The sequence below is a fragment of the Calidris pugnax genome, unplaced genomic scaffold, assembly GCF_001431845.1.
Source record: "Calidris pugnax isolate Ruff unplaced genomic scaffold, ASM143184v1 scaffold44, whole genome shotgun sequence".
NCBI lineage: Eukaryota > Metazoa > Chordata > Aves > Charadriiformes > Scolopacidae > Calidris > Calidris pugnax.
Genome location: NW_015094506.1, coordinates 5,320,786 through 5,343,960, shown reverse-complemented (window position 1 = coordinate 5,343,960; position 23,175 = coordinate 5,320,786). Strand labels below are relative to the sequence as shown.

At 44.9% G+C, this 23,175-nt stretch overlaps 1 protein-coding gene across 1 annotated transcript; it reads right to left on the bottom strand.

Moving 5' to 3' along the window:
* Positions 1 to 1,110: 1,110 nt before the first annotated feature.
* ACO2 (aconitase 2) lies at positions 1,111 to 23,161 on the bottom strand. The gene is made up of 18 exons (XM_014963624.1): positions 23,006 to 23,161; positions 18,114 to 18,256; positions 16,798 to 17,056; positions 14,465 to 14,557; positions 12,332 to 12,490; positions 10,628 to 10,778; positions 9,228 to 9,332; positions 8,875 to 8,966; positions 8,491 to 8,596; positions 7,264 to 7,421; positions 6,164 to 6,237; positions 5,329 to 5,440; positions 5,014 to 5,136; positions 4,670 to 4,825; positions 3,335 to 3,526; positions 2,431 to 2,563; positions 2,012 to 2,133; positions 1,111 to 1,616 (listed from the first exon to the last, which is right to left on the bottom strand). Exons 1-18 carry the CDS (start codon positions 23,039 to 23,041, stop codon positions 1,473 to 1,475), a joined length of 2,358 nt encoding a protein of 785 aa, XP_014819110.1. The 5' UTR covers positions 23,042 to 23,161; the 3' UTR covers positions 1,111 to 1,472.
* Between the last annotated feature and the right edge of the window lie 14 nt (positions 23,162 to 23,175).

The following is a 23,175-nucleotide window of genomic DNA, read 5'->3' as shown; positions in this document are numbered from 1 at the left end:
CCTGCAGTTTTAGCTACTTGGATTTCAAGGCAGACAGTGTTGAGACCAACACTTTGCTCTGCTCTAACAGCCAATAACAAACAATTGCCATCACCCTCCCTGACAGCAGTGAAAGGGAAGGGGGGAACAAAACAGGGAGTAAAATCTATGCAGGGCCTGTTGCCAAGCCAGTGATGCTGCACATAATTACAAAGCCAGCCACGTTTGGCAGGAAGGGACTATAATTCCCTGGGATAGCGGGTCTGCTTAACCTCCAACTGGGAAAACAAAGCCTGAGTCACCAGCGCCCTCCCTGCAGCGCCGTTAGAACCCCTTAATTCTGAACTGTTATTCCTGGTGCATTGCCCTAATTAAAAGGGAGCCTAAGAATTCTTTGGGTTCACACAGTAACGGAGGTCCATCTGCGCAGACAATACCCGTACTGAATGCTGGCTACAGTGGTAGTGCTCAGACATGCAATCAGCACGACAGGGCGGAAACAAAGCGTTTGCAGAACACCCCCCCAGCTGTTTGTAGAGCTGGAAATTTGGGTGACAGCGGTTAGAGCCTCACCAGCCAGAGAGGCTGCCACCCAGACTGTGTCCAGGGGCAGGAAACAGCCCAGGTACCTCCAAGGAGCTGTTGTTCTCAGCTCCCATTTCACAGGGTGGGAGTTCTGGGGAGCACAGCGAGGTAGTAGCTGTTTTACGTGTGGATCTAATGAGATCCTCCTCAACATCAGTCTCCTGCTGTGGAGAAGGCAAGCTGTGCTTGAGGAAACTAGTTTACTGCACAATGCTGCAAAAGCATGTAAAATCACTTGTTCCTTGCAGGTTTGTCACTGCTACAGTAGCGTCACTGTCACCCTGGACAGGAACACAGGTGGGAGGGTGGTGATAGCCGTGAGTGTTGCCCACAGTAGGTTGATGTCAAGGGGTAAACAATGCAAGACAGCTGTGAAGGCTCTTTTTTTACCATGTGTTTTTGTGCACAGCAATGATTTACAAAATAATAACTGGGCAGGTACCATCTCGTATCTCCAAGAAGTTCTTTCCCACCCTCCCAGCCCCAACGCCAGGGGAAGCAGGGGCTGAAGAGCAGGATTGTGAATGTAACGACATGAGGCAGAAGAGATGGTCACATTCTTTATTTTCATTTTATTTCTTTAGCCATCAGTAAAGTGAATGGGCAGAAAACAACCAACTGAGCAGACAAACCCACCTTAGCCGGTTATTTCCAAATATAAATAACTGTGGGACAACCGAAATTGAGCCAAAATAGAAAAAGGGAGCTGGGGGGGGAGTTTAAAAGACAAAAGTAAGCTTAGCTGCACTCCCTTTTCATAGTGTCAGTGAAGAGGAAGTGCCATAACAAAAAGGAAGCTATGGTTACATTTGATCAGACATTTATTCCAACAGTAGGCATGGAATTGCACTTTCATGAAAAATGCCAAAGCTGAATCGAGTCCAGTGCGCCGGGGGCACGGTGCACACTTAGCTGGATTTCTGCTGCAGCTCCTTCATTCTGTTCAGGGCACTGCCAGCCTGAAACCACTCGATCTGCGACTCGTTGAAGGTGTGGTTCAGCATGATTGTTTCTTGGCTCCCATTGGGATGCTTGATGATGCATTTCAGAGGCTAAAGGAAGAAGACAGGTTTTATTTCCTCCTCTCCCCCGTTTCTCTTTCCAGGGAGCAAGTTAACTGAAGCTTCTCGCAGGAAAATCCCGACATGTTTTTAAAGGGTTGAAAATGGAATATTATAGCTCAGGGTGGGTCTTAGCACAGAAGGGAGGGTGCAGTTCCTTCTAGGGAGCGCTCATGCTTAAGGCAACAACTCCAGGAATTCAGGGTTTCTCATAACCATTCAGAATAACCCAATCTGGTTCTGACTTGCTCTCTAGACCACTGGTGTGGTGTCTCACCTGGCCGGCAGGACACACTGCCCAGCCCCAAGGACACAGCTCTCGCTGCTGATCCCCATCACTGCCACATCCCTGTCCCCCCAGATGCAATGACAAAGGTCCCGGTTACCTTCCCAGGCGCGAAGTCTGCCAGCCCCACGATGCTGAGCTTGTCCACAGGATGAATCTTGTTGTAGTCTGCTGGATCAGCGAAAGTGAGGGGCAGCAGGCCTTGCTTCTTCAGATTGGTTTCTGTGGAGAACAAACCACCAGGCACGACTGTAACAGCGTGCTGCAGGGGATGAGGACTGCCTTCTGGCTGCCCACAGCTTCTCAGAGTATTATTCCAGCAACAACTACTATCTTTGGAACAAAATCAGTGTACCCAGTGGTTGTGGCATATCTAATTAGGTCTGTAGCAGGATTCCTGACCAGAGGGACCGTGGGATCTGTGCCCGTAGGTGTTGAGCCCTGGGGCAAGGTGAACACTGCTTCCACCCAAACCAAATACACCCTGTTTACACACCTCACCGGGGAAGTGCGACTCACCATGGATCCTGGCAAAGCTCTTGGTGATGATCACCCTGCCCCCCAAGTGACGTGGCTCCAACGCCGCGTGCTCCCGGCTTGATCCCTCACCGTAGTTTTCATCCCCAATAACTGCCCATTTGACACCCATTTTCTGCAACAAAAGAGACAGATGCACGTTTCTGCAGTCACCCAAGTGAGGAATTAACAATAAATACCCACCCAGGCATCTAACTGCAGTGCTACCCTACTGACATCGCTGTGCTGTGACACCTTCTCCCAGAAGGCTCCCTTTTGTTCTGAGCAAGGCCAAAAATAAAGGAATTAAGTGTTTCACAGCCCTTAGGCACTGCCAGCCTTCACTAACGAGGGCTGAGGAGGATTGCCCTTGAGACCCCGAGCAAATCCTTGTTCACACCAGCCATGATCTCTGCTTTACTGAAAGCAATAGAGAAAACTTTAACTTTTATCTACTGGAAGAATGAATCCAAGATCACTGCTGGTCTGTCCAGAGGATGAAAAGACATTTCTTGAGGTTCTAAGCCAAGTCTTAAAGAATGAAAGTTTAGAATTAATTTAAATATTAGACTAGTCACAGGTGAAATGCTCCAGGAGGCAAGATTTATCTGCTGTCTGATGACACCCATGCCTTGCAGTGCCTAAAGGACTTCTTTCCCTTTCATCTATGATTTCTGGTCCCCTCTGGGTCACACGCTTCTCCTCCCTCTTCCCTGTATCAGGTAGGGAGAGAATCTCCTACAGGAACTGCCATCATCAGAATAAGTCCCAAGAAAAAGCCTCAACGCTGAGTGAATTCACAGCTGCTGTAACTTGAGAGCAGGAGGGCCAGATCCTCAGTCTTGGCACTGACCACCCAAACTGTAAACATCCCCTTAAAATAGATGCATCAGGGGGAAAATCTCACCTTGTAGTAACGGGCTGTGTCTGGGACTGGCCCAAACTCCTGGGTTAACGCGTTCCTCACAGAGTTGGCTTTGCCATTTTCAATGTTGATGGCACCGATGAGCAGGTTGTTGGAGATGTTGTCCAGGTGGCCGCGGAACTTGAGCCACGGTCCGGCTGCAGAAATATGGTCAGTGGTGCATTTCCCTTTTACCTAAAGGGTAATAGAAGAGAAGAATGTCTTAGGATGGATCGGTTACTTGACCTTTCCTCAACTCTTTTTATCATGAAGTATCTTCACATCTCTCTAAAGGCGCAAACCCAAGACAGTTGTATCTGTTACAAAATCAAGGCACTCCCAAGGCAGAACACAGTGGACATTTTGCCTGTTTTGGGTAGGAAGAACATCCCTATTCCAAGGGGAAATTACAAAAATGAGCTTAGCCATGACATTTCCTGCTGTGTCCTCACTTCCCTCCGCAGCAGGTTCTTCAGGTGCAAAAAGCAATTAATTCTTTCCTGCTACAGCTCAGCCTCCCCTGCTGGGGAAGTTCAGCAACAAGCCAAGTGTTTCTGATCTGCACATAAGCCTTTTCAGCTTGTAAGAACAGAATTCCCAACCAGACATAATGGCCTTCCAACAGGTAAGTCCCAAAGTGCTTGCAAAGGAATTATGTGTGTCAAAAACTCGAGCACAGCTTAGTATGGCCCTTGGGAATCCCCACAACTCTCTGCCACTGAGAATCAGCAGAGTTCCTGAAAGTCAATTCCTATGGGATTGCATTTCAGAACCCATCACTGAATTAACTGAAGTTTTCATCCTGTTACCACAGGCAGTGAGGAGAAAGCCATGTCTTCATTAAGAAACTGAAATGCAATGTTTATTGTGAAGTAATTTCTATAAAATGGTAAGAGAACACACATACTGATGGATAAGAAGTTCCTAACTACCTCATTTCAGACAAAAAGCTTCTTAGAAAGGTCAGGTATTAGAGACACTAATTAAAGAACCCATCCACCTTTCTGCTGCAAGTTGTATATGGGAGAAACTCCACAGACTACATGGCATGGGTAGGATCGTATTATGTGGTCTAGCAAACTTCATTTTTCATGGTATTAGCTAACCACTAGCCCAAAGGAGAAAAGTCTCTTAGTTTAATAGAAAGAAGTATCAGATGGAAACACCTGGAAGAAAGGAAGGAAGGAAGATTCTTGCTTCACTTTCCACACCAATGTGTTTGTAGGGGAGGGAATAACAGACAGCTCAAAGGCACATCCAAAGCTTGGAGCAATTGATGTGCAAACCCCTGTTTGAGGAATCCTGCCATAGCTGGCATTCCCCTACTTTGCTCCTGACCTTGATGAGGATCAGCATGTCTTCTAGGTCCTTGCCGTCCCACTTATCGAAGGGCTCAAGAAGCTGGAGGCGCTGGCTGGTGGGGCTCACATCCACATGCTGCCCACTGCCATCCTTAGGAGGGTACTGATAGGTGTCCTGGCCTGGGTCAAACTCCTTCCAAAGAAGAAAGGAGAATCATCAGCCACAGCCGTCCCCAACAGCACGTGAAGAAGTTGCCAATACAGGCAACTGCACCCGTTCTAGCTTTAAGGAAGAGGCCAGTGCATGAAAGGTCCCTTACTACATATAAAACCCCACTAGTGACAAGCCTTCCCCCCTCCGTCTCCAGACGGAGCAGTTACCAGCTTGGGCAGCTCATCTGCATCAGGTGCTTCTAGTTTAAACTTCTTCCCATCTGCTCCTGTCAGGTAATCTGTCTCGGGGTTAAATTTTAGAGTGCCAGCAATGGACAGGGCTGTGACAATCTGAAAGAAAAAAAATTACAAATTTATAGGCATATTCTACCCCACCCCCCCTTTGAAAGTCCCATACCTAACAGTCTCAAAGCCAGCAGCCAAACTACAGACCAAGCTATACCAAGTGTCTTCTGCAGGCAGAGGAACTGGCTCCCAAGACACCCTGAACTACCCCAGAACCTCCCTCTGGCTGTCTCTTACCTCTGGGGAGGTCACAAATGCATGAGTCTCAGGATTGGCATCATTGCGACCTGTGAAATTCCGGTTGTAGGACGTAACTATTGTGTTTTTCTCTCCTTTCTTGATGTCCTTCCTGTGAAAGAAACAAACATGGTCATCAAATCCAAAGGGAATACTGCTTCTAGATGTCTCGCTGCTAAAATCCCCCAGCTTGGTTTTGGTAGCTATCACTATCTTTTGGCAAAATGAATAGGTGCCTCAAAATGTTTTCCTGCCCTAAGGAGAGGCTAAAACCCAAGAACAGTGCAAAACCAAGTCAGACACTGATTCCAGGAGCAGTTCTCCTAGCCCATGTTGTGCACTGTTCAACTCTCTAAACAATAACCAACTAAGTACATAGTCTTTGGACATCCCACCATTAGCAGTGACAAAGCCACATAAGAGTATTTCCCATCCCTTCTACTGGGAATTTTCCTCCCTGTCACTCCAATGGATGAAGTTGGACCAATTCACTTTTCCTATTTTAAAAGGACCATAGAAACTCTAGTCCACCCTCTCACAGATAACAAATCTCTCCCCATTTTTTGTCTCCTTTCAGAAGCCTACAGGTGTGGCAAAATTTGTGGCCGCTCCGCAGCTTCATTCATCTAAAACCTCAGTATAAATCTACAGTCTTTCACTTCTCCTCCTCCAATGCATATCAGACAGCCACAGCCAATTAATTTTTAAGCATTTTTAAGCATTTTAAGCACTTTTAATTTCCAGTGTGTTATATTTACAATCAAATTTGGCTTCACAGAGCACTTTGGGAGCTAAAAGACAAAAAGCTAGAGTGAGGTCTGTCACTACACTTTACCTGTCCCACTGGCCAATGCATGGCCCACAAGCGTTGGCAAGAACCAGCCCTCCAACATCTCGCAGGATTTGTGCCTGGGGGCAGAGAACAACTTTGTTACTAGTAGAAAGAATGGAATAATACGTTTCTGGGCTTGCTTTTTCAGGGGAAGAGAACACTCATCTTCTAACAAAGTATCAAACCTAAGAAAATTCCCCTTCCTTGTTTCACTTGCAAGTTTTGAGTCGCTTTTATAAACACATGGGGTTTGATCCCAGTAAAGCTGTACGTTACCGCTGGGAAAGAGCATAAGATGACTTGCCATGATGTTCCCATTCTCTCCCTGCTTCAAATTGAGCAGCTACTCGCAGATATTTGACTGAAGGGCAGTGTCTGGTCTGATTAATATCCTACACACTTCCTCTCCGTGTAAGGAGAGAATTGGTGAAAGTGCAGGCAAGTGTGTGTGTCATTCAGCAAACGACTCCAGAGGGCAGCTGTTAAGGAAAGGCATGACTGTGGACTTGGCTGCAGGAGGCATTAAGCACTGGCTGGATATATCCACAGGCCACACTGTAACAGCATCTAACACTTACTAAATATTAGGACTAATTAAAACATAATTTTCTGCACTGAAAAAGGGAGAAAGCAGGTGATGTTTCCTCTACAGAAACATTCCTCTTAAATAAAATACGAGTTTTGCTGTAAGTTTGATCTAAAATGGGAACCAACCTTCCCACAAAGGGCTTGCTCACATCCTAAACTATTCTTAAAGGAGAAAACTGGATTGCAGGTGGATGCTAGCCCTTCGTCAGCCATGGCCATGCACAGAATCCCAGGAGCATAAGGCATCCCTTGCTATGCACACTGTTATCTCCTCAGGGCCTCAGTTCCCGGGTCCCAGCTCTGTCTGGTTCCAATTCCATTCTTATACGCCCAGGTAGTAAAGATATCAGGTCAAAACAGTGTAAAGGTGACAAGAGGACCCACAGGCTGGTCACTACATCAGTAATTGCACCTCTATGATAAGTGAAGACAAAGTTTAAGGGGTTTCCAGTAGTTAACTCTGGAAGAGAGTTTAACATTTACCATTTGGAAGTGTAAAGAGCAGCCATACTCACGTAACCATCTCTTTCAATGGTGGCACGGATCTGCTCTGAGCCTGGTGTGATTGTGAACTTAGATTTGCACTTCAGTCCATGCGCTAGTGCCTGTTTGGCCACTGCTGCGGAGCGCCCCATGTCCTCATAGCTGGAGTTGGTACAGCTGCCAATCAAGCCTGTGGTGTTTGACAGAAACAGGGAGGTGGTTACTGCAGCCGTGGTCCTAGGAAACTTCTCCCTGACCCATCTCTCAGCAGAAAAAACAAGGAACAACTACCTTTTCTGTCGACAAGGAAACTGAAACAGTTTCAGGTACTAACACTGCCAAGCCTCCCAGCAATATGCTGCGGTCACAACCAATCCTTCGTCCCGCTTTGGAGGTTGCACAGTCAGAACACACTACCTGGTCACTAGTTATTGTTTTACAATGTCCGAGTGTCACCTACTTGCACTTTGGTTAAGCAAATTACCAGAGAGGTATTGTTCCACAAAGACAGAAAAGGCAAGATGGCAAGAAACGAAGAGATGATGAAAAGAAAGCATCCTTTATTACAGTATGAAGACCATGTGAGGACATACTGTATCGTCCTGACAGTATTCTGGTGCTAACCAGCAAAAAATACATTCTCTTTGGGTTACAGATGCTCTTGATTCTATTTGTAACACCATCGAATAACACATTTTCTCACCTGGGATGTGGCCTTTACAATGTATTTATATTCTTTTCATTCTTCAAGTGAGCAATACTTGAGAAGCCAGCCAACAGGTTACCACCCCACAAGTGAGTATATAAATATCCAAGCCTGCTCTTTAGGAAAGCAAGTACAAACTTCATTATGTCCCAAGAGCTCAACAGCCAACTGCTGGGAGGACTGACAACCATGCTCCTGACAGATCTTTGCACAGACAAATCCATGCAATGGACTTTTAACAACATTGGGTAACATCCCTGCCAACCCAATCCTTCAAAAGTTTCTGAGAAGAAAAAAACCCAAACTTGTCTGCCTCCTGAGATTAAAAACCCTCCAGCTATCCCAGATCTCATCCCACACACCCGGCCCAGGCGGTCACTACTCTTCCCAGCAAATTCCTATGGCCATGAAGAGATGACACTGCAGCAAAGTCAAAGGACATACAGCAGTAATAAAGGATTAGATCCCAAGCCATGTGACCAACCGCTTATCCCAAGACTGCAACTTTTATGCCACAAGGATAAAGACAGAGGAAAGAGCAAATGCTACCCACCAACTCTGATATCAACAGGCCAGCCCTCCTTTTCTGCCACAGCACCAATATCTGACACAGGGTGCGCCAGGTCTGGTGTGAAAGGTCCATTGATATGCGGTTTCAGCTTTAAGAAACAGTGACAAAGTCAGAAGTTACAGTAGCCAAGAAAAACCCCCAAACACAGCAGCAAAACAATTCCTTTCATAGAGCTATCTGGAAGCTGTTTAAATAGGATTCTCCTCCACAAACACCAGAGCAGGAGCTGTCATGAAGCAGATGTGATTTTCATGTGTTCCAGCACAGCACCAGGGGTGTTGCATCAAACTCCTAGCTTGGTCCTCATTCACGCAAAACAGAGTCACATCACAACACCCAAGATGGCAAGCAGGAAGGAAGCCTTACCTCACTGAGGTTGATTTCGATCACCTGGTCATACTGACAACCAGAATCTGGTACCAAGTGTTGCTGGAATTCATCTGCCAGCGCAGCTATGTCTGGAATAAGAAAGGAGGGAGATGTGAAAAGTGCAACAAATAAAAGGGCAAAGAAAAAGCTTGGAATGGCTAAATGCAGGGGAACCACCATATACTTCCCCAGCCACTTCATCTACAGACTCCCTGCCTGTATCAGATGATGTGTGGGACCATGCCAGGTCAGAAGTCACATCAGACACCACTGTAGGAGGATGCTGCTCCCAGAATACACCTTCACTTGAACCCACTCTTCTGCCCACTTCAATCCCAAAACCTGCTTACCAGCCCGTCCAGTCTTGCTCAAGTATTTCTTCATCCGTGCATTGTAAGGGAAGATCGATGTGGTAGCTCCGATTTCAGCCCCCATGTTGCAGATCGTTGCCATTCCTAGAGAAGTGGGAGAAGAGACCATAGGATCAATGAGAAAATCCAAGGCCATCCAATTCTCCAGAAGTCAGTCCATGGAAAAGACAGCAAAGCCAAGAGAGATCAGGGCATTAGTCACAGAAACCAAATTGCACAGCAGAGAGGACACACCAACTACATAATGGATGGCTCTGCCCCGGACATTTCCAATCAATACAGTGCCTGCGACCAGACTTTTCTGCAAGGAAGGGACCTGAAAGCTACACTGATTCTTGCAGATACTGGAAGGGATGACAGAGAACCCCCATCTGCACTGAGCACCAAATATACTTAGAGCAGTGAGCAGTGGCTCTGCCACCTGCAATGAGTGTTCTGTCCCTCCCTACAATCTCATTTATGTTTACTGGAAGAGCCAGAAATTTGTGAGAAATTTAATGGATTCAATAAAAAGCTTCCAGTGATACAACACAGTAAACTCCCCTCCCCTCGTTTGCTCATGGCTCTGGGATCATCCGTGCCTTTCAAGGACACAGCAGTGAATCTGTAGAAGATGCTGTTTTACCTTTAATAAGCTAGAAGCAGATAGCAAAGGTCAAGTTCCTCGGAAAAATCCCAAATAGCTCTCAGTTTGTAAAACCAAATATTCCAAGTTGTAGCCATGCAAGTGGAGAGGAGAAGACCAGCCTAAAGGCTACACTTCAAGCCAAAGAAAAGGTCCCTGTTTGTAATTTGGTCCTAATTAGTACCACTACAGACAACTGCAATTTTCACTCATTCAAATTCAGCACCCAAGACCCACAATTACCTAGTGTAAGACTGCATGTTACAAACTGCTGCTTTCTGGTCTCCCCTCTGCCCTGCTTTTCTAAAAAGCTCTTTCTTTAGCAGCTGTCACACACATACCCCCTTCAACCTGTTTCTTTCCTCTATCCACTGCCTATTTTGGGCTGAAATGAAAATGTCATCCTTTATCTTTGACATCTCCATCCTCTAAGCATATGCTGGAATACCTCCTCCCTCGCTCTCATCCTGATGTGCCACCTTACGGGATTCTTCACAATTAATCATTCAGTGTTCTCAAAGCCCGAAGATTTAATGGAGAGAAGTCACTTTTGCACCTAGAGGGAATGCTATCTTGTTACACCACTCTCAGCCACTCTCCCATTTTGCTGTGTACTAATCACCTGGCCAGGCTATGGGAGAACATTTAGTACTTCTTGCCTGACTCCCTTCCCAGCTTCTACAGACAACTCAACACCCAGCTCCAACAACAATCCGCTCAGATAAGATATTTGTGTTGCCTTGTGTTGCCTTACCAGTGCAAGAGATGGAATCCACACCAGGCCCGTGGTATTCAATGATGGCGCCTGTCCCACCCTTGACAGTAAGGATGCCAGCCACTTTCAGGATCACGTCTTTAGGAGAAGTCCAGCCTGAAAGCTTGCCAGTCAGTTTTACACCGATAACCTGAGAAACAGCAATGGAGGAAAAAAGAAAAAAAGAAAAAAAAAAAAAGAGTAAAATACTGACACCATCTCCTTTCAGCAGCAAAACCAATTCCTCTGAACTTCTCCAAAGAATCTGAGTGGTCACAATACCCAAAAGGAGAAAATCTTGAAGCATCAGAACATGTGCAAAAGCTGAGAGCACTGACAGGGCCAACTGAAGGGAGATCATTACTCACCAATCTCTCTCAGTCCCTGAATAAAAAAGCTGGAAACAAACTCAGAACTACCAATGAATCACAGCCCAGCTGTTGGAGCCACTGTGTGATTACAAACAAGACTGTAATGGTATATAGTGCCTTATATATGTAGTGCCTGAAAATCAACATTTCTTACACATCTTGTATTTCACCCTTCACATCGAAGAGTAGTATTCCTTCTGCTCCTACCTTTGGGCATTTGAGCTCCCAAGGGATTCCTGCCATGACATCTACAGCATCAGCTCCACCTACACCAATGCAGATTCCTCCTAAGCCTCCTCCATTGGGGGTGTGTGAATCTGTGCCGATCAGCATAACCCCGGGGAAGGAGTAGTTCTCCAGAATGATCTGAAAACAAAAATGGATTGTTTGCTTGCTTGTTTGTTGGGAAAGAAGAGGGGAAGACAGCACGAAAGAAAACAAGAGTTTAGATCAGTTTGCATTTGCAGATTTCAGTAGCAAGAAAGTAACAGGATTTGGTTTGGACTGGAAATTCACTTCTGCTTCAAACTTCTTGTGGAGAATGTAATGATAGAACAAGGTACCAAGGTCTCAGCCCCAGGATCCTTGCTTATCCCAGAATAAGAACAAAACTTAGAAAGTTACCTCCATTTTTTCACTGGAAGACTCCTTCCTTCCAGATTAGGCTTTTGCTAAGGTGCCACCTTTGTTTGGGCTCAAGAGCCTGCTCCTTAGACTCCACACCCTTAATCAACTGCTGAGCAAGTCAGTTCACCTATCCAATGCCAGCAAGATCTTTCATAGTCTTTATGCTCCCACAGCAGAAGAATGACAAGAGGCTCCTCCAATCCATGCTGCCAGCCAAAAATTAATCCCATAGAAGAATCCCTCACAAACACACCAAGAGCCTGCACTTCCCTTTTTCCTGCAATTGATTCCACACAAGACTCTTCAAGTATTAGAAAAAAAAAAAAAGAGTAAAATACTGACACCATCTCCTTTCAGCAGCAAAACCAATTCCTCTGAACTTCTCCAAAGAATCTGAGTGGTCACAATACCCAAAAGGAGAAAATCTTGAAGCATCAGAACATGTGCAAAAGCTGAGAGCACTGACAGGGCCAACTGAAGGGAGATCATTACTCACCAATCTCTCTCAGTCCCTGAATAAAAAAGCTGGAAACAAACTCAGAACTACCAATGAATCACAGCCCAGCTGTTGGAGCCACTGTGTGATTACAAACAAGACTGTAATGGTATATAGTGCCTTATATATGTAGTGCCTGAAAATCAACATTTCTTACACATCTTGTATTTCACCCTTCACATCGAAGAGTAGTATTCCTTCTGCTCCTACCTTTGGGCATTTGAGCTCCCAAGGGATTCCTGCCATGACATCTACAGCATCAGCTCCACCTACACCAATGCAGATTCCTCCTAAGCCTCCTCCATTGGGGGTGTGTGAATCTGTGCCGATCAGCATAACCCCGGGGAAGGAGTAGTTCTCCAGAATGATCTGAAAACAAAAATGGATTGTTTGCTTGCTTGTTTGTTGGGAAAGAAGAGGGGAAGACAGCACGAAAGAAAACAAGAGTTTAGATCAGTTTGCATTTGCAGATTTCAGTAGCAAGAAAGTAACAGGATTTGGTTTGGACTGGAAATTCACTTCTGCTTCAAACTTCTTGTGGAGAATGTAATGATAGAACAAGGTACCAAGGTCTCAGCCCCAGGATCCTTGCTTATCCCAGAATAAGAACAAAACTTAGAAAGTTACCTCCATTTTTTCACTGGAAGACTCCTTCCTTCCAGATTAGGCTTTTGCTAAGGTGCCACCTTTGTTTGGGCTCAAGAGCCTGCTCCTTAGACTCCACACCCTTAATCAACTGCTGAGCAAGTCAGTTCACCTATCCAATGCCAGCAAGATCTTTCATAGTCTTTATGCTCCCACAGCAGAAGAATGACAAGAGGCTCCTCCAATCCATGCTGCCAGCCAAAAATTAATCCCATAGAAGAATCCCTCACAAACACACCAAGAGCCTGCACTTCCCTTTTTCCTGCAATTGATTCCACACAAGACTCTTCAAGTATTAACAAAGCCACAAAAGAGTTCTTCAATGAAAAATGATGAGTTTTCTATGGTAGCAACACAGTAGAGAACTCAAGCTAATGAACTTTTCACTGCATACGTGCCATACTAACATTATGGATAGCCTTTCTGGGAAGCACAGCACGTGCATCACAGAACAGCTGGAATAGAACTAAGGTGGCTCTTCTATTGAGAAGACCAAGGCTTTACTTCTAGTACTTTCAGCTTTATTTGCTTGTAGCTCACATTAATGCTCTTGTGTGAGAAAGGTCACTTTGCCAGAGTTGGACTCTAAAACTATACAACATGACTGATTTACTCCAGCCAGAGAAAGTCAGCCACAAGAAAGCTGGTAACCACGGCATGGAGCTATGTTGCCACGTGACAGATGTTACAAGTGGTTTCAGAGCACAAATGACCCGAGGTGTTCCCATAACCTTTTGGAGAGTTCACCTGTTCTATTTCCTTTCTCTGTTGCGTCACACCAAGTTAAGGTAACCTTAGCAACGCATTTTGTAGTTAAGAAAACAGAGCAGAGAGCTCTCCACTGCACCTAGTCACATGTCCCCTGCTGACAGGACGCTTACCAGCTGCCCATTCTCCTCTCCACTCCTTTTGCTTTGTGCTGCACTTCAATTTTTACTGCCTACAACTCAGAGCAACAATGAAAAACGACTACTGGACCCACAAAGCAAACCAGCCAAGAGCATGTTAGGGAAATCCTGCCAGAGGTGCTGGTTTTCAAAAACAAAACACCTCATTAAGCGGTAAGTTATCTTGGGACAGTCATACTCTTTTAAAATGCAAGTGTTATAAGAAGAGAATCTCAGACTTGGAAACTGCTGGAAACGGTTCTGCATTTTATGCAAATCCACATAGCAACTAGTTATGCATTGCCATTCTTGAGTACTTAAAGTAAGCTGCTCTGCTTGATGTCCTCATATACTCTCCTGGTTTTTTATGGAACCAAATGCATACAAAATAACCCTAAAAAAAAAAAAAAAAAAAGTATGTTCCCAAAGCTGCTTTCCTTACCCATCAAAAGAAATTCACATAAGCTCATGGCATCACCTTACTGTCCCAATCGTACCAAGAGGAGACAGCCCACAAGCAGTTAAGATATTTCAGGCTTCTGTGATTCACATGGCATGCTTTTGGCACTACCTAATCACACATCAGGTTACAGTTCGCCCAAAATAACCTTTAAGAAAAAACACGTTTGTCCAGATAACACAGAGAGCAAGCAAGAAACCTCACCCGCCTCAAGGAAAGCAAGTTGTTTCCCTAAGCTGGTGAGATTCTCTGAGGGTTTGCACTTTTTGCACTTGAGCTCTCTCTTCACCATAAGGTAAAAGAGCTACTGCTTGTTCAAAGACTGAAAACACGTACGCACACAAACTTTACCTGGTGAATGATTCCTGACCCAGGTTTCCAGAATCCTACTCCATACTTGGCACCAGCCGTTGCTAGAAAGTTGTACACCTCCTGGTTTATGTCCTGTTCACACAGGGAAATGCACAGCATTAGTAACACATTTAGTTCTTCCATATATCCAGAGCTCATTCAAACACATTCCCTTCCCTCCCATGCCTGCCTGTAGTTTACTCCACAGTTTTGTAGCAGCTAGAGGGAGGTGCACATCACTCTTCAAACCAAAAGGGCCTGTTTGCCAGTCAGTTGTAACAGGCCATTTAATTTCATCCAACTTGCAAGCTCTCCTAAAGCATCTTCTTTAGTTTCCAATTCCGAACAGCAAAAGGGAAATAGCACAATTAAAGGAAAACTCTGCCAATAAGGCATTTAAAATGCTCTGCTCATTTCTTGTATTCTCAGGGTGTTTTTTTTTTAACCCTCTCTTCTTCTAGCCCCTCCTTCCTTCTCCACCAGCTGTTCTTTTTGCTTTACAGATGCTTTGCAGGCATTTCAAACCCCTTAGATAAGCATTTTGGCTTTATTTTTACAGATTAAAAAATGGAACTGGAAGTTGCTCGCTGCCAGAGGAGCTGGTGGGTGTCATTTCTCATTCTACCAAGTCCCCTGTTGAAGACTCACACAATGCTGCCTTTCTTTCACTATCACCATTATTGGTGGAGGTCACACCGTGAAAATTGCTTGTGAGAATAACCCTGGTTGCCAAGGAAGTATGACACTATTATGTCCTGATAGTTCTTGGCAGAGGAGTGGCAAAGTTGATAAGATAAGCACAGAGGACAGAGTTTCTTAAAGACTGTTCTCATGCAGCTACGCTTCAGAATAAAGAGAATGGGGAAACTGGAGATAATGGAAGAATTGTCTCAGCGCACATTTGCTGAAGTTTCCCATGAGGCAGCAGCAGTTCTTTAAGCCTCGTTTTCCACTGGGAGTCGGGTCACTTCACTCTGTTTGTGCATCCTTCCCCCAGTAAAGCACGCTGATGTGCCAGGAGCAGATCCAAACCACTCTCTGGCCTGCCAGCATTCATTGTGTGCCAACTGGCAGGAGCAGAAGCAGAACCCAGTCAGAAGAAGGCAGGACTTTTACTTGCTCTGCTCAGAGCTGATGGCAAAGGAGGCACTCTGCTCAGCTCAGGGCTGAGAATCTAATTGAACTACAAAGAACAAACACAAAGATAGAGGAAAGGGGGAGACAGGAGGTGAAGGGAAGAACAGACCATCTTATTTACTAAGTCCCAAATTCTTAATTGCACAGCTTGGGCACAACTAGGACTGAGACAAGTGGTGCAAGAACTCCCCAAATTTACCCCTGAGTGGTATACGTCTCTTTACTGTGGCCTGAAGGACGACACCAAAGCAGTTATTTCAACATCAGTAGTTTCTGAGAATAGATATGGACTAAAATCTTATAATGCAGCTGAACCCCCACAAACTGTTAGTATACAAATTTGTAAATTTCGGTATCAACATCCAAGGCACAACTCCTCCTGGCTCTGACAGTGGACTTCAGCTAGGTCCACTTGGAGTAACAAGATTTCCCCCAGCGCCCTGCTATGCTAAGGGCATGTTCTTCCTTGGCAGATGCATTGTGGTATCTGGGACAGGGGGGAATGTGTCTATATTTAACAGAAGTCCCTACGGAGGAATAAGCAATGAAACAGTGAGCGGGAAATTTTAAAAAGGCAGTAAATCAGCAGTTAGAGAAACACCACATTGAAATTCCTAAATAAAAACCATCATCCTCCGTGCTTCTATACACGTTCATACCTACCCTCACTCACCCTGAAAGCTGCATAGGCTTCACCTAGTGTTCTTCAGCTAATCCCTAGCAAATGGTTTGGGACACAAAATCAGTTATACGCTACCCCTCAAGATACAGTGCAATGCAGATACAAGTTGAGTAAGCTTCTCACACCGCTATACTGTGGCATAAAGAGCGTAACTCTCTAGAGTAATGCATCTTCCTTTTTTCCCTTTGAAATAGATTCTTCTTCTTCCCTTAGCTGAAATATCTTCTCGCTCTCCAGAACACATATATGACCTGACCTTTTCCTACATTCATGGTCCTTTAAACCATGTAATAGACGAATCTCAGCTGAAAAACTCGCAAAGATCCGTTTACTCTGTTTCTTTGCTGCATCTGACCTATCTGCAGAGCTGACCACCACAGGCAACCTGTTACCATATCTGATTCGTGGCTGTACTTCTGAGGGTGGGGAGGGGGTAAAAAAAAATAATAAATCTCTTCCTTCGACTGCAAAGAGGCTTTCAAACATACAGAATTTAAGTCTCAGCAATAGCGACCTTGGCTCTTCGAAGATCCTTTTCACCACCTGACTGGGCTTCGATGAGGTGATCACAGTGGATGGTGGAAGGCACAGCCACTTTTGGCAGACCGCTGCTGATGAACTGTAGCATTGCCATCTGAGCAGTGGCATCCTGCATGGCCACACGGTCCGGCCGTAAGCGCAGATAGGTCTTGCCTCGCTCAATCTCCTGTTTTGCTGGGTCATCCAGGTGTCCATAGACAATCTTCTCGGACAAGGTCAGGGGACGGTCAAGCCTGGAGAGAAGAATTTTAGTATCTGCATCTTGTGTACTTCAACATTTGCCCTTTTAAGTATGTAACAGAGCACTTCCCTATATCACTCAGACTGTTAAGACCTATTAACACTCAGAAACTTGCATGCTCTTCTTACCACACTAAAATACCAACCGGCAGACAGCTAAAACAAGGGCTCAGTCCAGAAAGTTGAAAGGTATATAGCTTGGTGTCACTTTATGCTTTCTTATATAGTAAAAGAAACATTGACTCTGCTCATTTCTTGAGTGGTAACTCAGGACAGCAAATGTGGAGGTGAGATAGAGGTCAAACAGACTCAACTCACAAATACCAGGTCCCACAGCAAGCAAGTACGACTAAGTAGAGCTTCGTGACCTCAGACCTTTCATCTTGCAGATGTATCAGTTGAGGAACCTATTTATGTCAGTGGTGAGAAGTAACTAAGTAGATACAATGACTTGAAATGAGAGCTACTGCATTTAACAAAGGACACAAAGACTGAAGGACATGTCATACAAACCACTGCTGAGGTAAGTGGAGCAGGAACGACAACTTAACAGGCACACAAGCCTCTATCAGCAGATTAAGGTCACCATGTTTACATATGCTACAAATTCCTAGCCCTCCTTTCCGTGCCTAACGCCTACAGTGAAACACAGGAGAACATTCACTGTCAAAACACAGCGCAAAGGAGCATCAGCCTATAATGACCACTGCCCACACGCTGCTTCCCCAGGAAGGAGCATGGGCCAATATCAAGGCTCCTCAAAGAGGGCATTAAATAAAGAGGACAGAGCCCTTTCCAGCACCTCCTCTGCACTGCCCTGGTTCTCTGCATGTCACAGTGCTTTATCATAACCTTCAGCTCTTCCCATAGTGTTCCAACACCATGTGGAGACACTACAACTCATGTTTCACTACATTTGCCTGCCACTGCTCAAAGCTCCTCTCACTAGCAAATATTCCCTGTGCCAGGGCCCCATGAAATTTTTTCCTCCTCTCCCGTCACTGCAGAACTAAATTCTACACATTGACCCCTCACCTCCTCCACTCTTACCTCTTACGGACAATGTTGATGTTCTTCTCCAGCTTTTCATAATTTATGTGTTCATTAGGCTCAAAGTGGCTCATGGCCACCTTGGCCCGCTGGCACAGGACGGGAGCAACATGGTAGCGTCGTACCCCACTATTCAAGGCATGCTGGAAAAAGAAGAGTATTAGCACTGGAACCTTGCAGAGTGAATTCTGTAACATATCAATAAACCAGTTGTTTTTCAGTTGTTATTCCTGGAATTTTACAGCCGAGGAACAGAAAAATTGCAAAGGTTTTTAAAGGCACCCAATGAAATTTGATTCTACAATATTGTGTATTATGTTAAACAGTGAGACACCAGGTAACATTTACCAAATTATTTTATATTTCTATTTAGCACCAGATGCTTTATGCTTAGAGTGAGAAATCTGTTTTCAGGCAACGCTGAAATAATTCTTAAGCAAACACCAGTTTTCTATATGCCTGACATACTACAGCCACGGTGAAGAAGAACCTACACAGTTTCCAAAGCAAACTAAACCTAGATTTGTATTTGCTCACTGGTATTGAGTTTATATTGAAGGACTGACAAGTGACACAGCATGGAACTGAGTAGATACCCGTCTCATCCACCATCACATACTAAGCTCCCTACGCAGGGTTCCCACACACCATTACAAAGCTCATTATATTTTCACATAAGGGAAGCTGCATTTCAATGGTAGCAAGAGTGAATTCGAGTTGTGGAACAAACACATCAGCTTCACCAACCCAGCTGTGCAGACAAACATTCTATTCATCTCCACTCTCACAAAGGCACCCTCACCTTTCCCCCAAGAACAGCCTTGCATTTGCCCCACAGGTGAGTTAACAGCAGGACAGATGAACTATACCGTGGGCTGAACACATCGGCAGAAAATGCCATTTAAAAGAAAGTCCAAATTTCACTTGGCAGCCTCAGGAGTGAAACAGTTCCCTAGTTCCCTGGAATATGGGAGAAGGGCAGGCTATGGTGAGGCACCTTTACATCACCTGACCTAGAAGAGATGGGTCAGTGCTCAGGTTAAAAGGCTCTCACGCAGCTTTAAAAACTGAGTCAGAGGGCAGTCTCCATAAAACCTTCCAAGGATTTGGCACACGCATTTCTTACATCCATTGAAAGTCTCAGTCATCAGCACTAGAAGTCTGGAAACTGACTGAAGTATTACACTTTAACCTTAATCCTTTTTTCACTATTCATCCTGTTCTTTAGTGTTACAAGGTTTTGATAAATACAGGTTAATAAACATAGCAGTGTTGCACTAAATATCCCTTTTTTACATATGACTGTAAATCAGCAAATATTTCTTGAGCAGAACACAAACATAGGAACAACCACTGTTTTTGCGTTATAAAAAATGCTAAGCTAGTTCTTTAGATCTGTTCAAGAACTTTTATTTTTTCCCTGTGAATATTTTCTCCAGTTTTCTTGTTACCAGCATTGAAAACATTGTCTGAAATAATCACAATCAATGAGACAACCTCACCAATTTTTTATCCAAATCTCTTGTTTTATTGTCCTTTTGGTAACATTTCTTAGTGTCTTGCACAAGAACAAGTTGAGGAATTCTAGGTGAGATCGTAACAGTGAGCGTACTAGCAATAAGGGTGTAGCTTGCCTTTCTACCAAAAAATCCTAAGCTATTAGATACACTGCTTTCAGTCGGAGCAATACAGACCTACAGCAGCTGCACATCATTTTCATTAAAAAAAATCTGAAGTAAGTGAACACGGCAGTACAAGAGAGGGGATTGCTCCGCCAGGAATGCAAACTAAACCCAGCTATCAAATTTCACTGTGTTGCACTTTAGTTTAGAACTTTCAGAACGTATCACAGGTGTCAGAGGTGAGACTTTGCCTTCCTCCACCAGCAAAAAAAAAAAAAGTACCAAACAAACCAAACACCACCCAGCTTCTTATTGTTTAACATAAAGAAGCTGATCTTTACTTAGTAGCCACCTAACCTCTCTTTTGTTTTGATCTGCTTTTTTTATTTTTTTTAATTTTTTTTATTTTTTTTTTTTATCTTTAGCTCACAAGATACCCATTATCTTGTGAAAGTCTCCAACTGCTGGAGTAGTTGGAAAAAACATTGCGTGATTTCATCAGTGATCATGGAAAAATAATCTCTGCCCCAGACCAGGAAAGGTATTTTAGTTTAATGTAGTAATTCCCTTCACCCCTCTACAAAGTAACCCTGCAACACAACTGATTAATGGAGCTCTTCCTGTGATCCAGTAAATTGAAAGCGAAATGTCACCATAATTCAGAGTACAGAAGAACAGATTTGCAAATTCGAGTAATGGCAGAGGTTTTGTAGCATTCTAGTCTTGCCTAGAACCAAAGTGATTATGATAAAAGTCTGAAGCAGGGCTCTCCAAAGAGAGGTGCAAATAAACTTTTCAGATAAAATCTTTTCAGTTCAAATATACATGTCTATCTTTTTACTTTGCAAAATGGCTCAATGAAATGTAATTTTTATTCAAATGCTATACATAAATATTCAAGTGGTAATTGCAGAAGTTGTAATACAAATTAGCTGACTCCTGCTTGACCACAGCTTCGAGCTACTGGAAATGGGAAGGGAAAGAAATGAGCATGTCTGAGGGTAAAGGATCCCGTCTAGACATGGAGCATGGCAAGAGAAGTCTGGAAAACTGAAGGTCTGTTTCTGTGATGGCCAGTTAGACTGGAGAAAAATAAGCACTGAGGCCAGTCAATTTCAGAAGACTAGAGAATCATTTTTGTCTTAAGAGGCACTTTTCTTTACCCCCTCGGATCTAAGAACACTGGCTAAGTTTCCATTCACCACAATTCAGCCTATAAATAAGCAGTGTGGTATAACCAAGTTGTAAATGCAGTCTAATTTTCCAGACCCACCTCCAAAGACCAACCAAAATTAGCATTCTGAAGATCAGTTTAGCTCTAGCCAACGCTGCGTTTTGCCAACACACACAAAGCTTCCCATACAGAATTTCAGCAATCACCTACAAGGCCTTCAATAAACCCCCCCATACTTCAGACAGTTTAGAGATTTACAGCACTACTCTTTCAGTCAATCCTTAGCCTATGTGGCTCAAGAAATGGGATGCTACTGAAAGCATCTCTCAGATAGGCATGAAAAAGATATGGACCCTTTAAGGCTATTAGAAGAATTGTACTTTAAATAGGACAGTCAGCCCAAACCAGGCTAATTCCAATTTATTTCCCTCAGACTAAGCTTCCTACACAGTTCCAATTCCGAAACGCCTTTAGGCCAGGAAATGAGTAGAACTGATGTTAACATGTGCCACACTCAGTGCTGGCACTACCACAGCAATTGGCAAGGTGATCCACATATTCATTAATCTCTAGGCTGCTACATATGTAAAAAAAAAAAAAAAAAAAATTGCCTCCTAGAGATCACCTAGAAGCATGCTCGATTACCATCAAAAATTTAGTCCTTCACAGGGGAAAAAAATCACATACCCTGACCCTGATAATGGCAGACAGCCTCCCAGAATACTAAATTCCACATATTCACTGTGCTAGCACAACCTTTGTTTTATATTATACAATATTAATTTTAGCAACTGACTGCTTATTCTCATGCAATGACACACCATAAACCAAGAACTAATTCATTAACCTAATAAGTAATTTGCCTTCATTTTATGAGTAGTCATTTCTGCTCAAAGTACAAATTAAAAACTACTTAACAATTAAGAATTAATATGCCAAGCTAACTGAAATGGTGCTATTCTGTAACCTTTGCTTAATTTTTTTTAAAAAACTGTACTTGACTAAAACACCTACCTCTAAAGTAAGAAAGTAATATAAAACACAAATTAAGCTTCATGGAGTACTGTCAGAATACCAGAAGCCAAGTTCTTACTTCAGCTCCCTAAGAAAAGGGCCAAGGTCACAAATGGCAAACTGAGAAGTTAAATTGCCTGCCTTTATCACATGCTTTATTAAAGGGAGCATAGGTTTCCTTATCCCTGTTAGCAGCCCTAAAGAAAACTGCATGCTGATATTTGCCTTCCAGGCTTTAAAATATCATTAAATCTTTATTATTGAGTACACATTAAACATAATTGTATCTTGAGTAAGAGAATCTCTGTGGTGAGCTCATATTACAGGCAGATATGATTTTTAGAGGTCACGATAGACAAGACTATGGGAATCACTACCACTACCTTGGAAAAAAAAAAGAGAGTTTATGTGCCTGTCCAAACCTTTTCAGTCTTCCTAGGCCCTATTCACAATATAGACATCCATTTCACACAACAGCTTGTGCTTTTATTAAAAGCAGTACTTTTGATACGAAGCAGCCAAAAGATAGAAAACTTTTAGACTCACTGGCACCAGGAGGAGTCACCTTGCCTGCTGCAGCTGATAAGGGGAAGAAACTGAAGCCCAGAGGAAGGAAAAAGCACGCCCCGGGGAAAGGGCTTTTGACTTCGTCCTTATGGCCCATGCCCTCAGGCTCATCCCCCCGCCGGGCCCGGGCTTTGACACCGACCCCGACCCACCCCAGGCCGGGGTGGGGGAGACGGCGGGGCCCGGCCGCCTCCCCACCGCCCCGTTCACCTTGCCCTCACCTTGAGGGCCGGCCGGGCCCGGCGGCGGGAACCGCCCTGCCCCGGGGCCCGACAGGCGGCCGCCCTGCCGCCACCGCTGCCGCGGCCACCCCGCCATCGCCATGGAAACAGGGCGCTGGGCCGCGCCGGGGACACGTTGACCTACACGCGGAGGCGGGGACGGGCGGGGACGGCCCGGACGGGAGGCTGCGCGCGCCCGCCCACGCGGCGGATAACGGCCCTGGCACCGCCGCGGCTCCCGCCCGCCAACCCCGCTCCCGCCCGCCGCTCGCTGCCGCCCGCCGCCCCGCTCACCCGCAGCCGAGCCGCCAGGACGCAGTACGGCGCCATTTTGTTCACTGACAAAGATGAAGTCGCGCCCCGATGGCGTCACGCCCCCCCCTTTCACACCTCCGGCGCGCGGGCGGGGACGTCACAGGGGCGGAGGCGCGGCGGAGGGCGGGGCCTCAAAGGTCCTGGCAGGG

What these genes read in the sequence shown, in the direction of transcription:
- ACO2 (XM_014963624.1), bottom strand. Translation starts at nt 23,041, where the DNA reads ATGGCGCCGTACTGCGTCCTGGCGGCTCGGCTGCGG. An exon ending in TCGAAATCAACCTCAGTGAG is followed by an intron (nt 8,597 to 8,874) that starts GTAAGGCTTCCT and finishes TGTTTCTTAAAG; the next exon opens with CTGAAACCGCATATCAATGG. An exon ending in ACATGCTGATCCTCATCAAG is followed by an intron (nt 3,527 to 4,669) that starts GTCAGGAGCAAA and finishes ATTACCCTTTAG; the next exon opens with GTAAAAGGGAAATGCACCAC.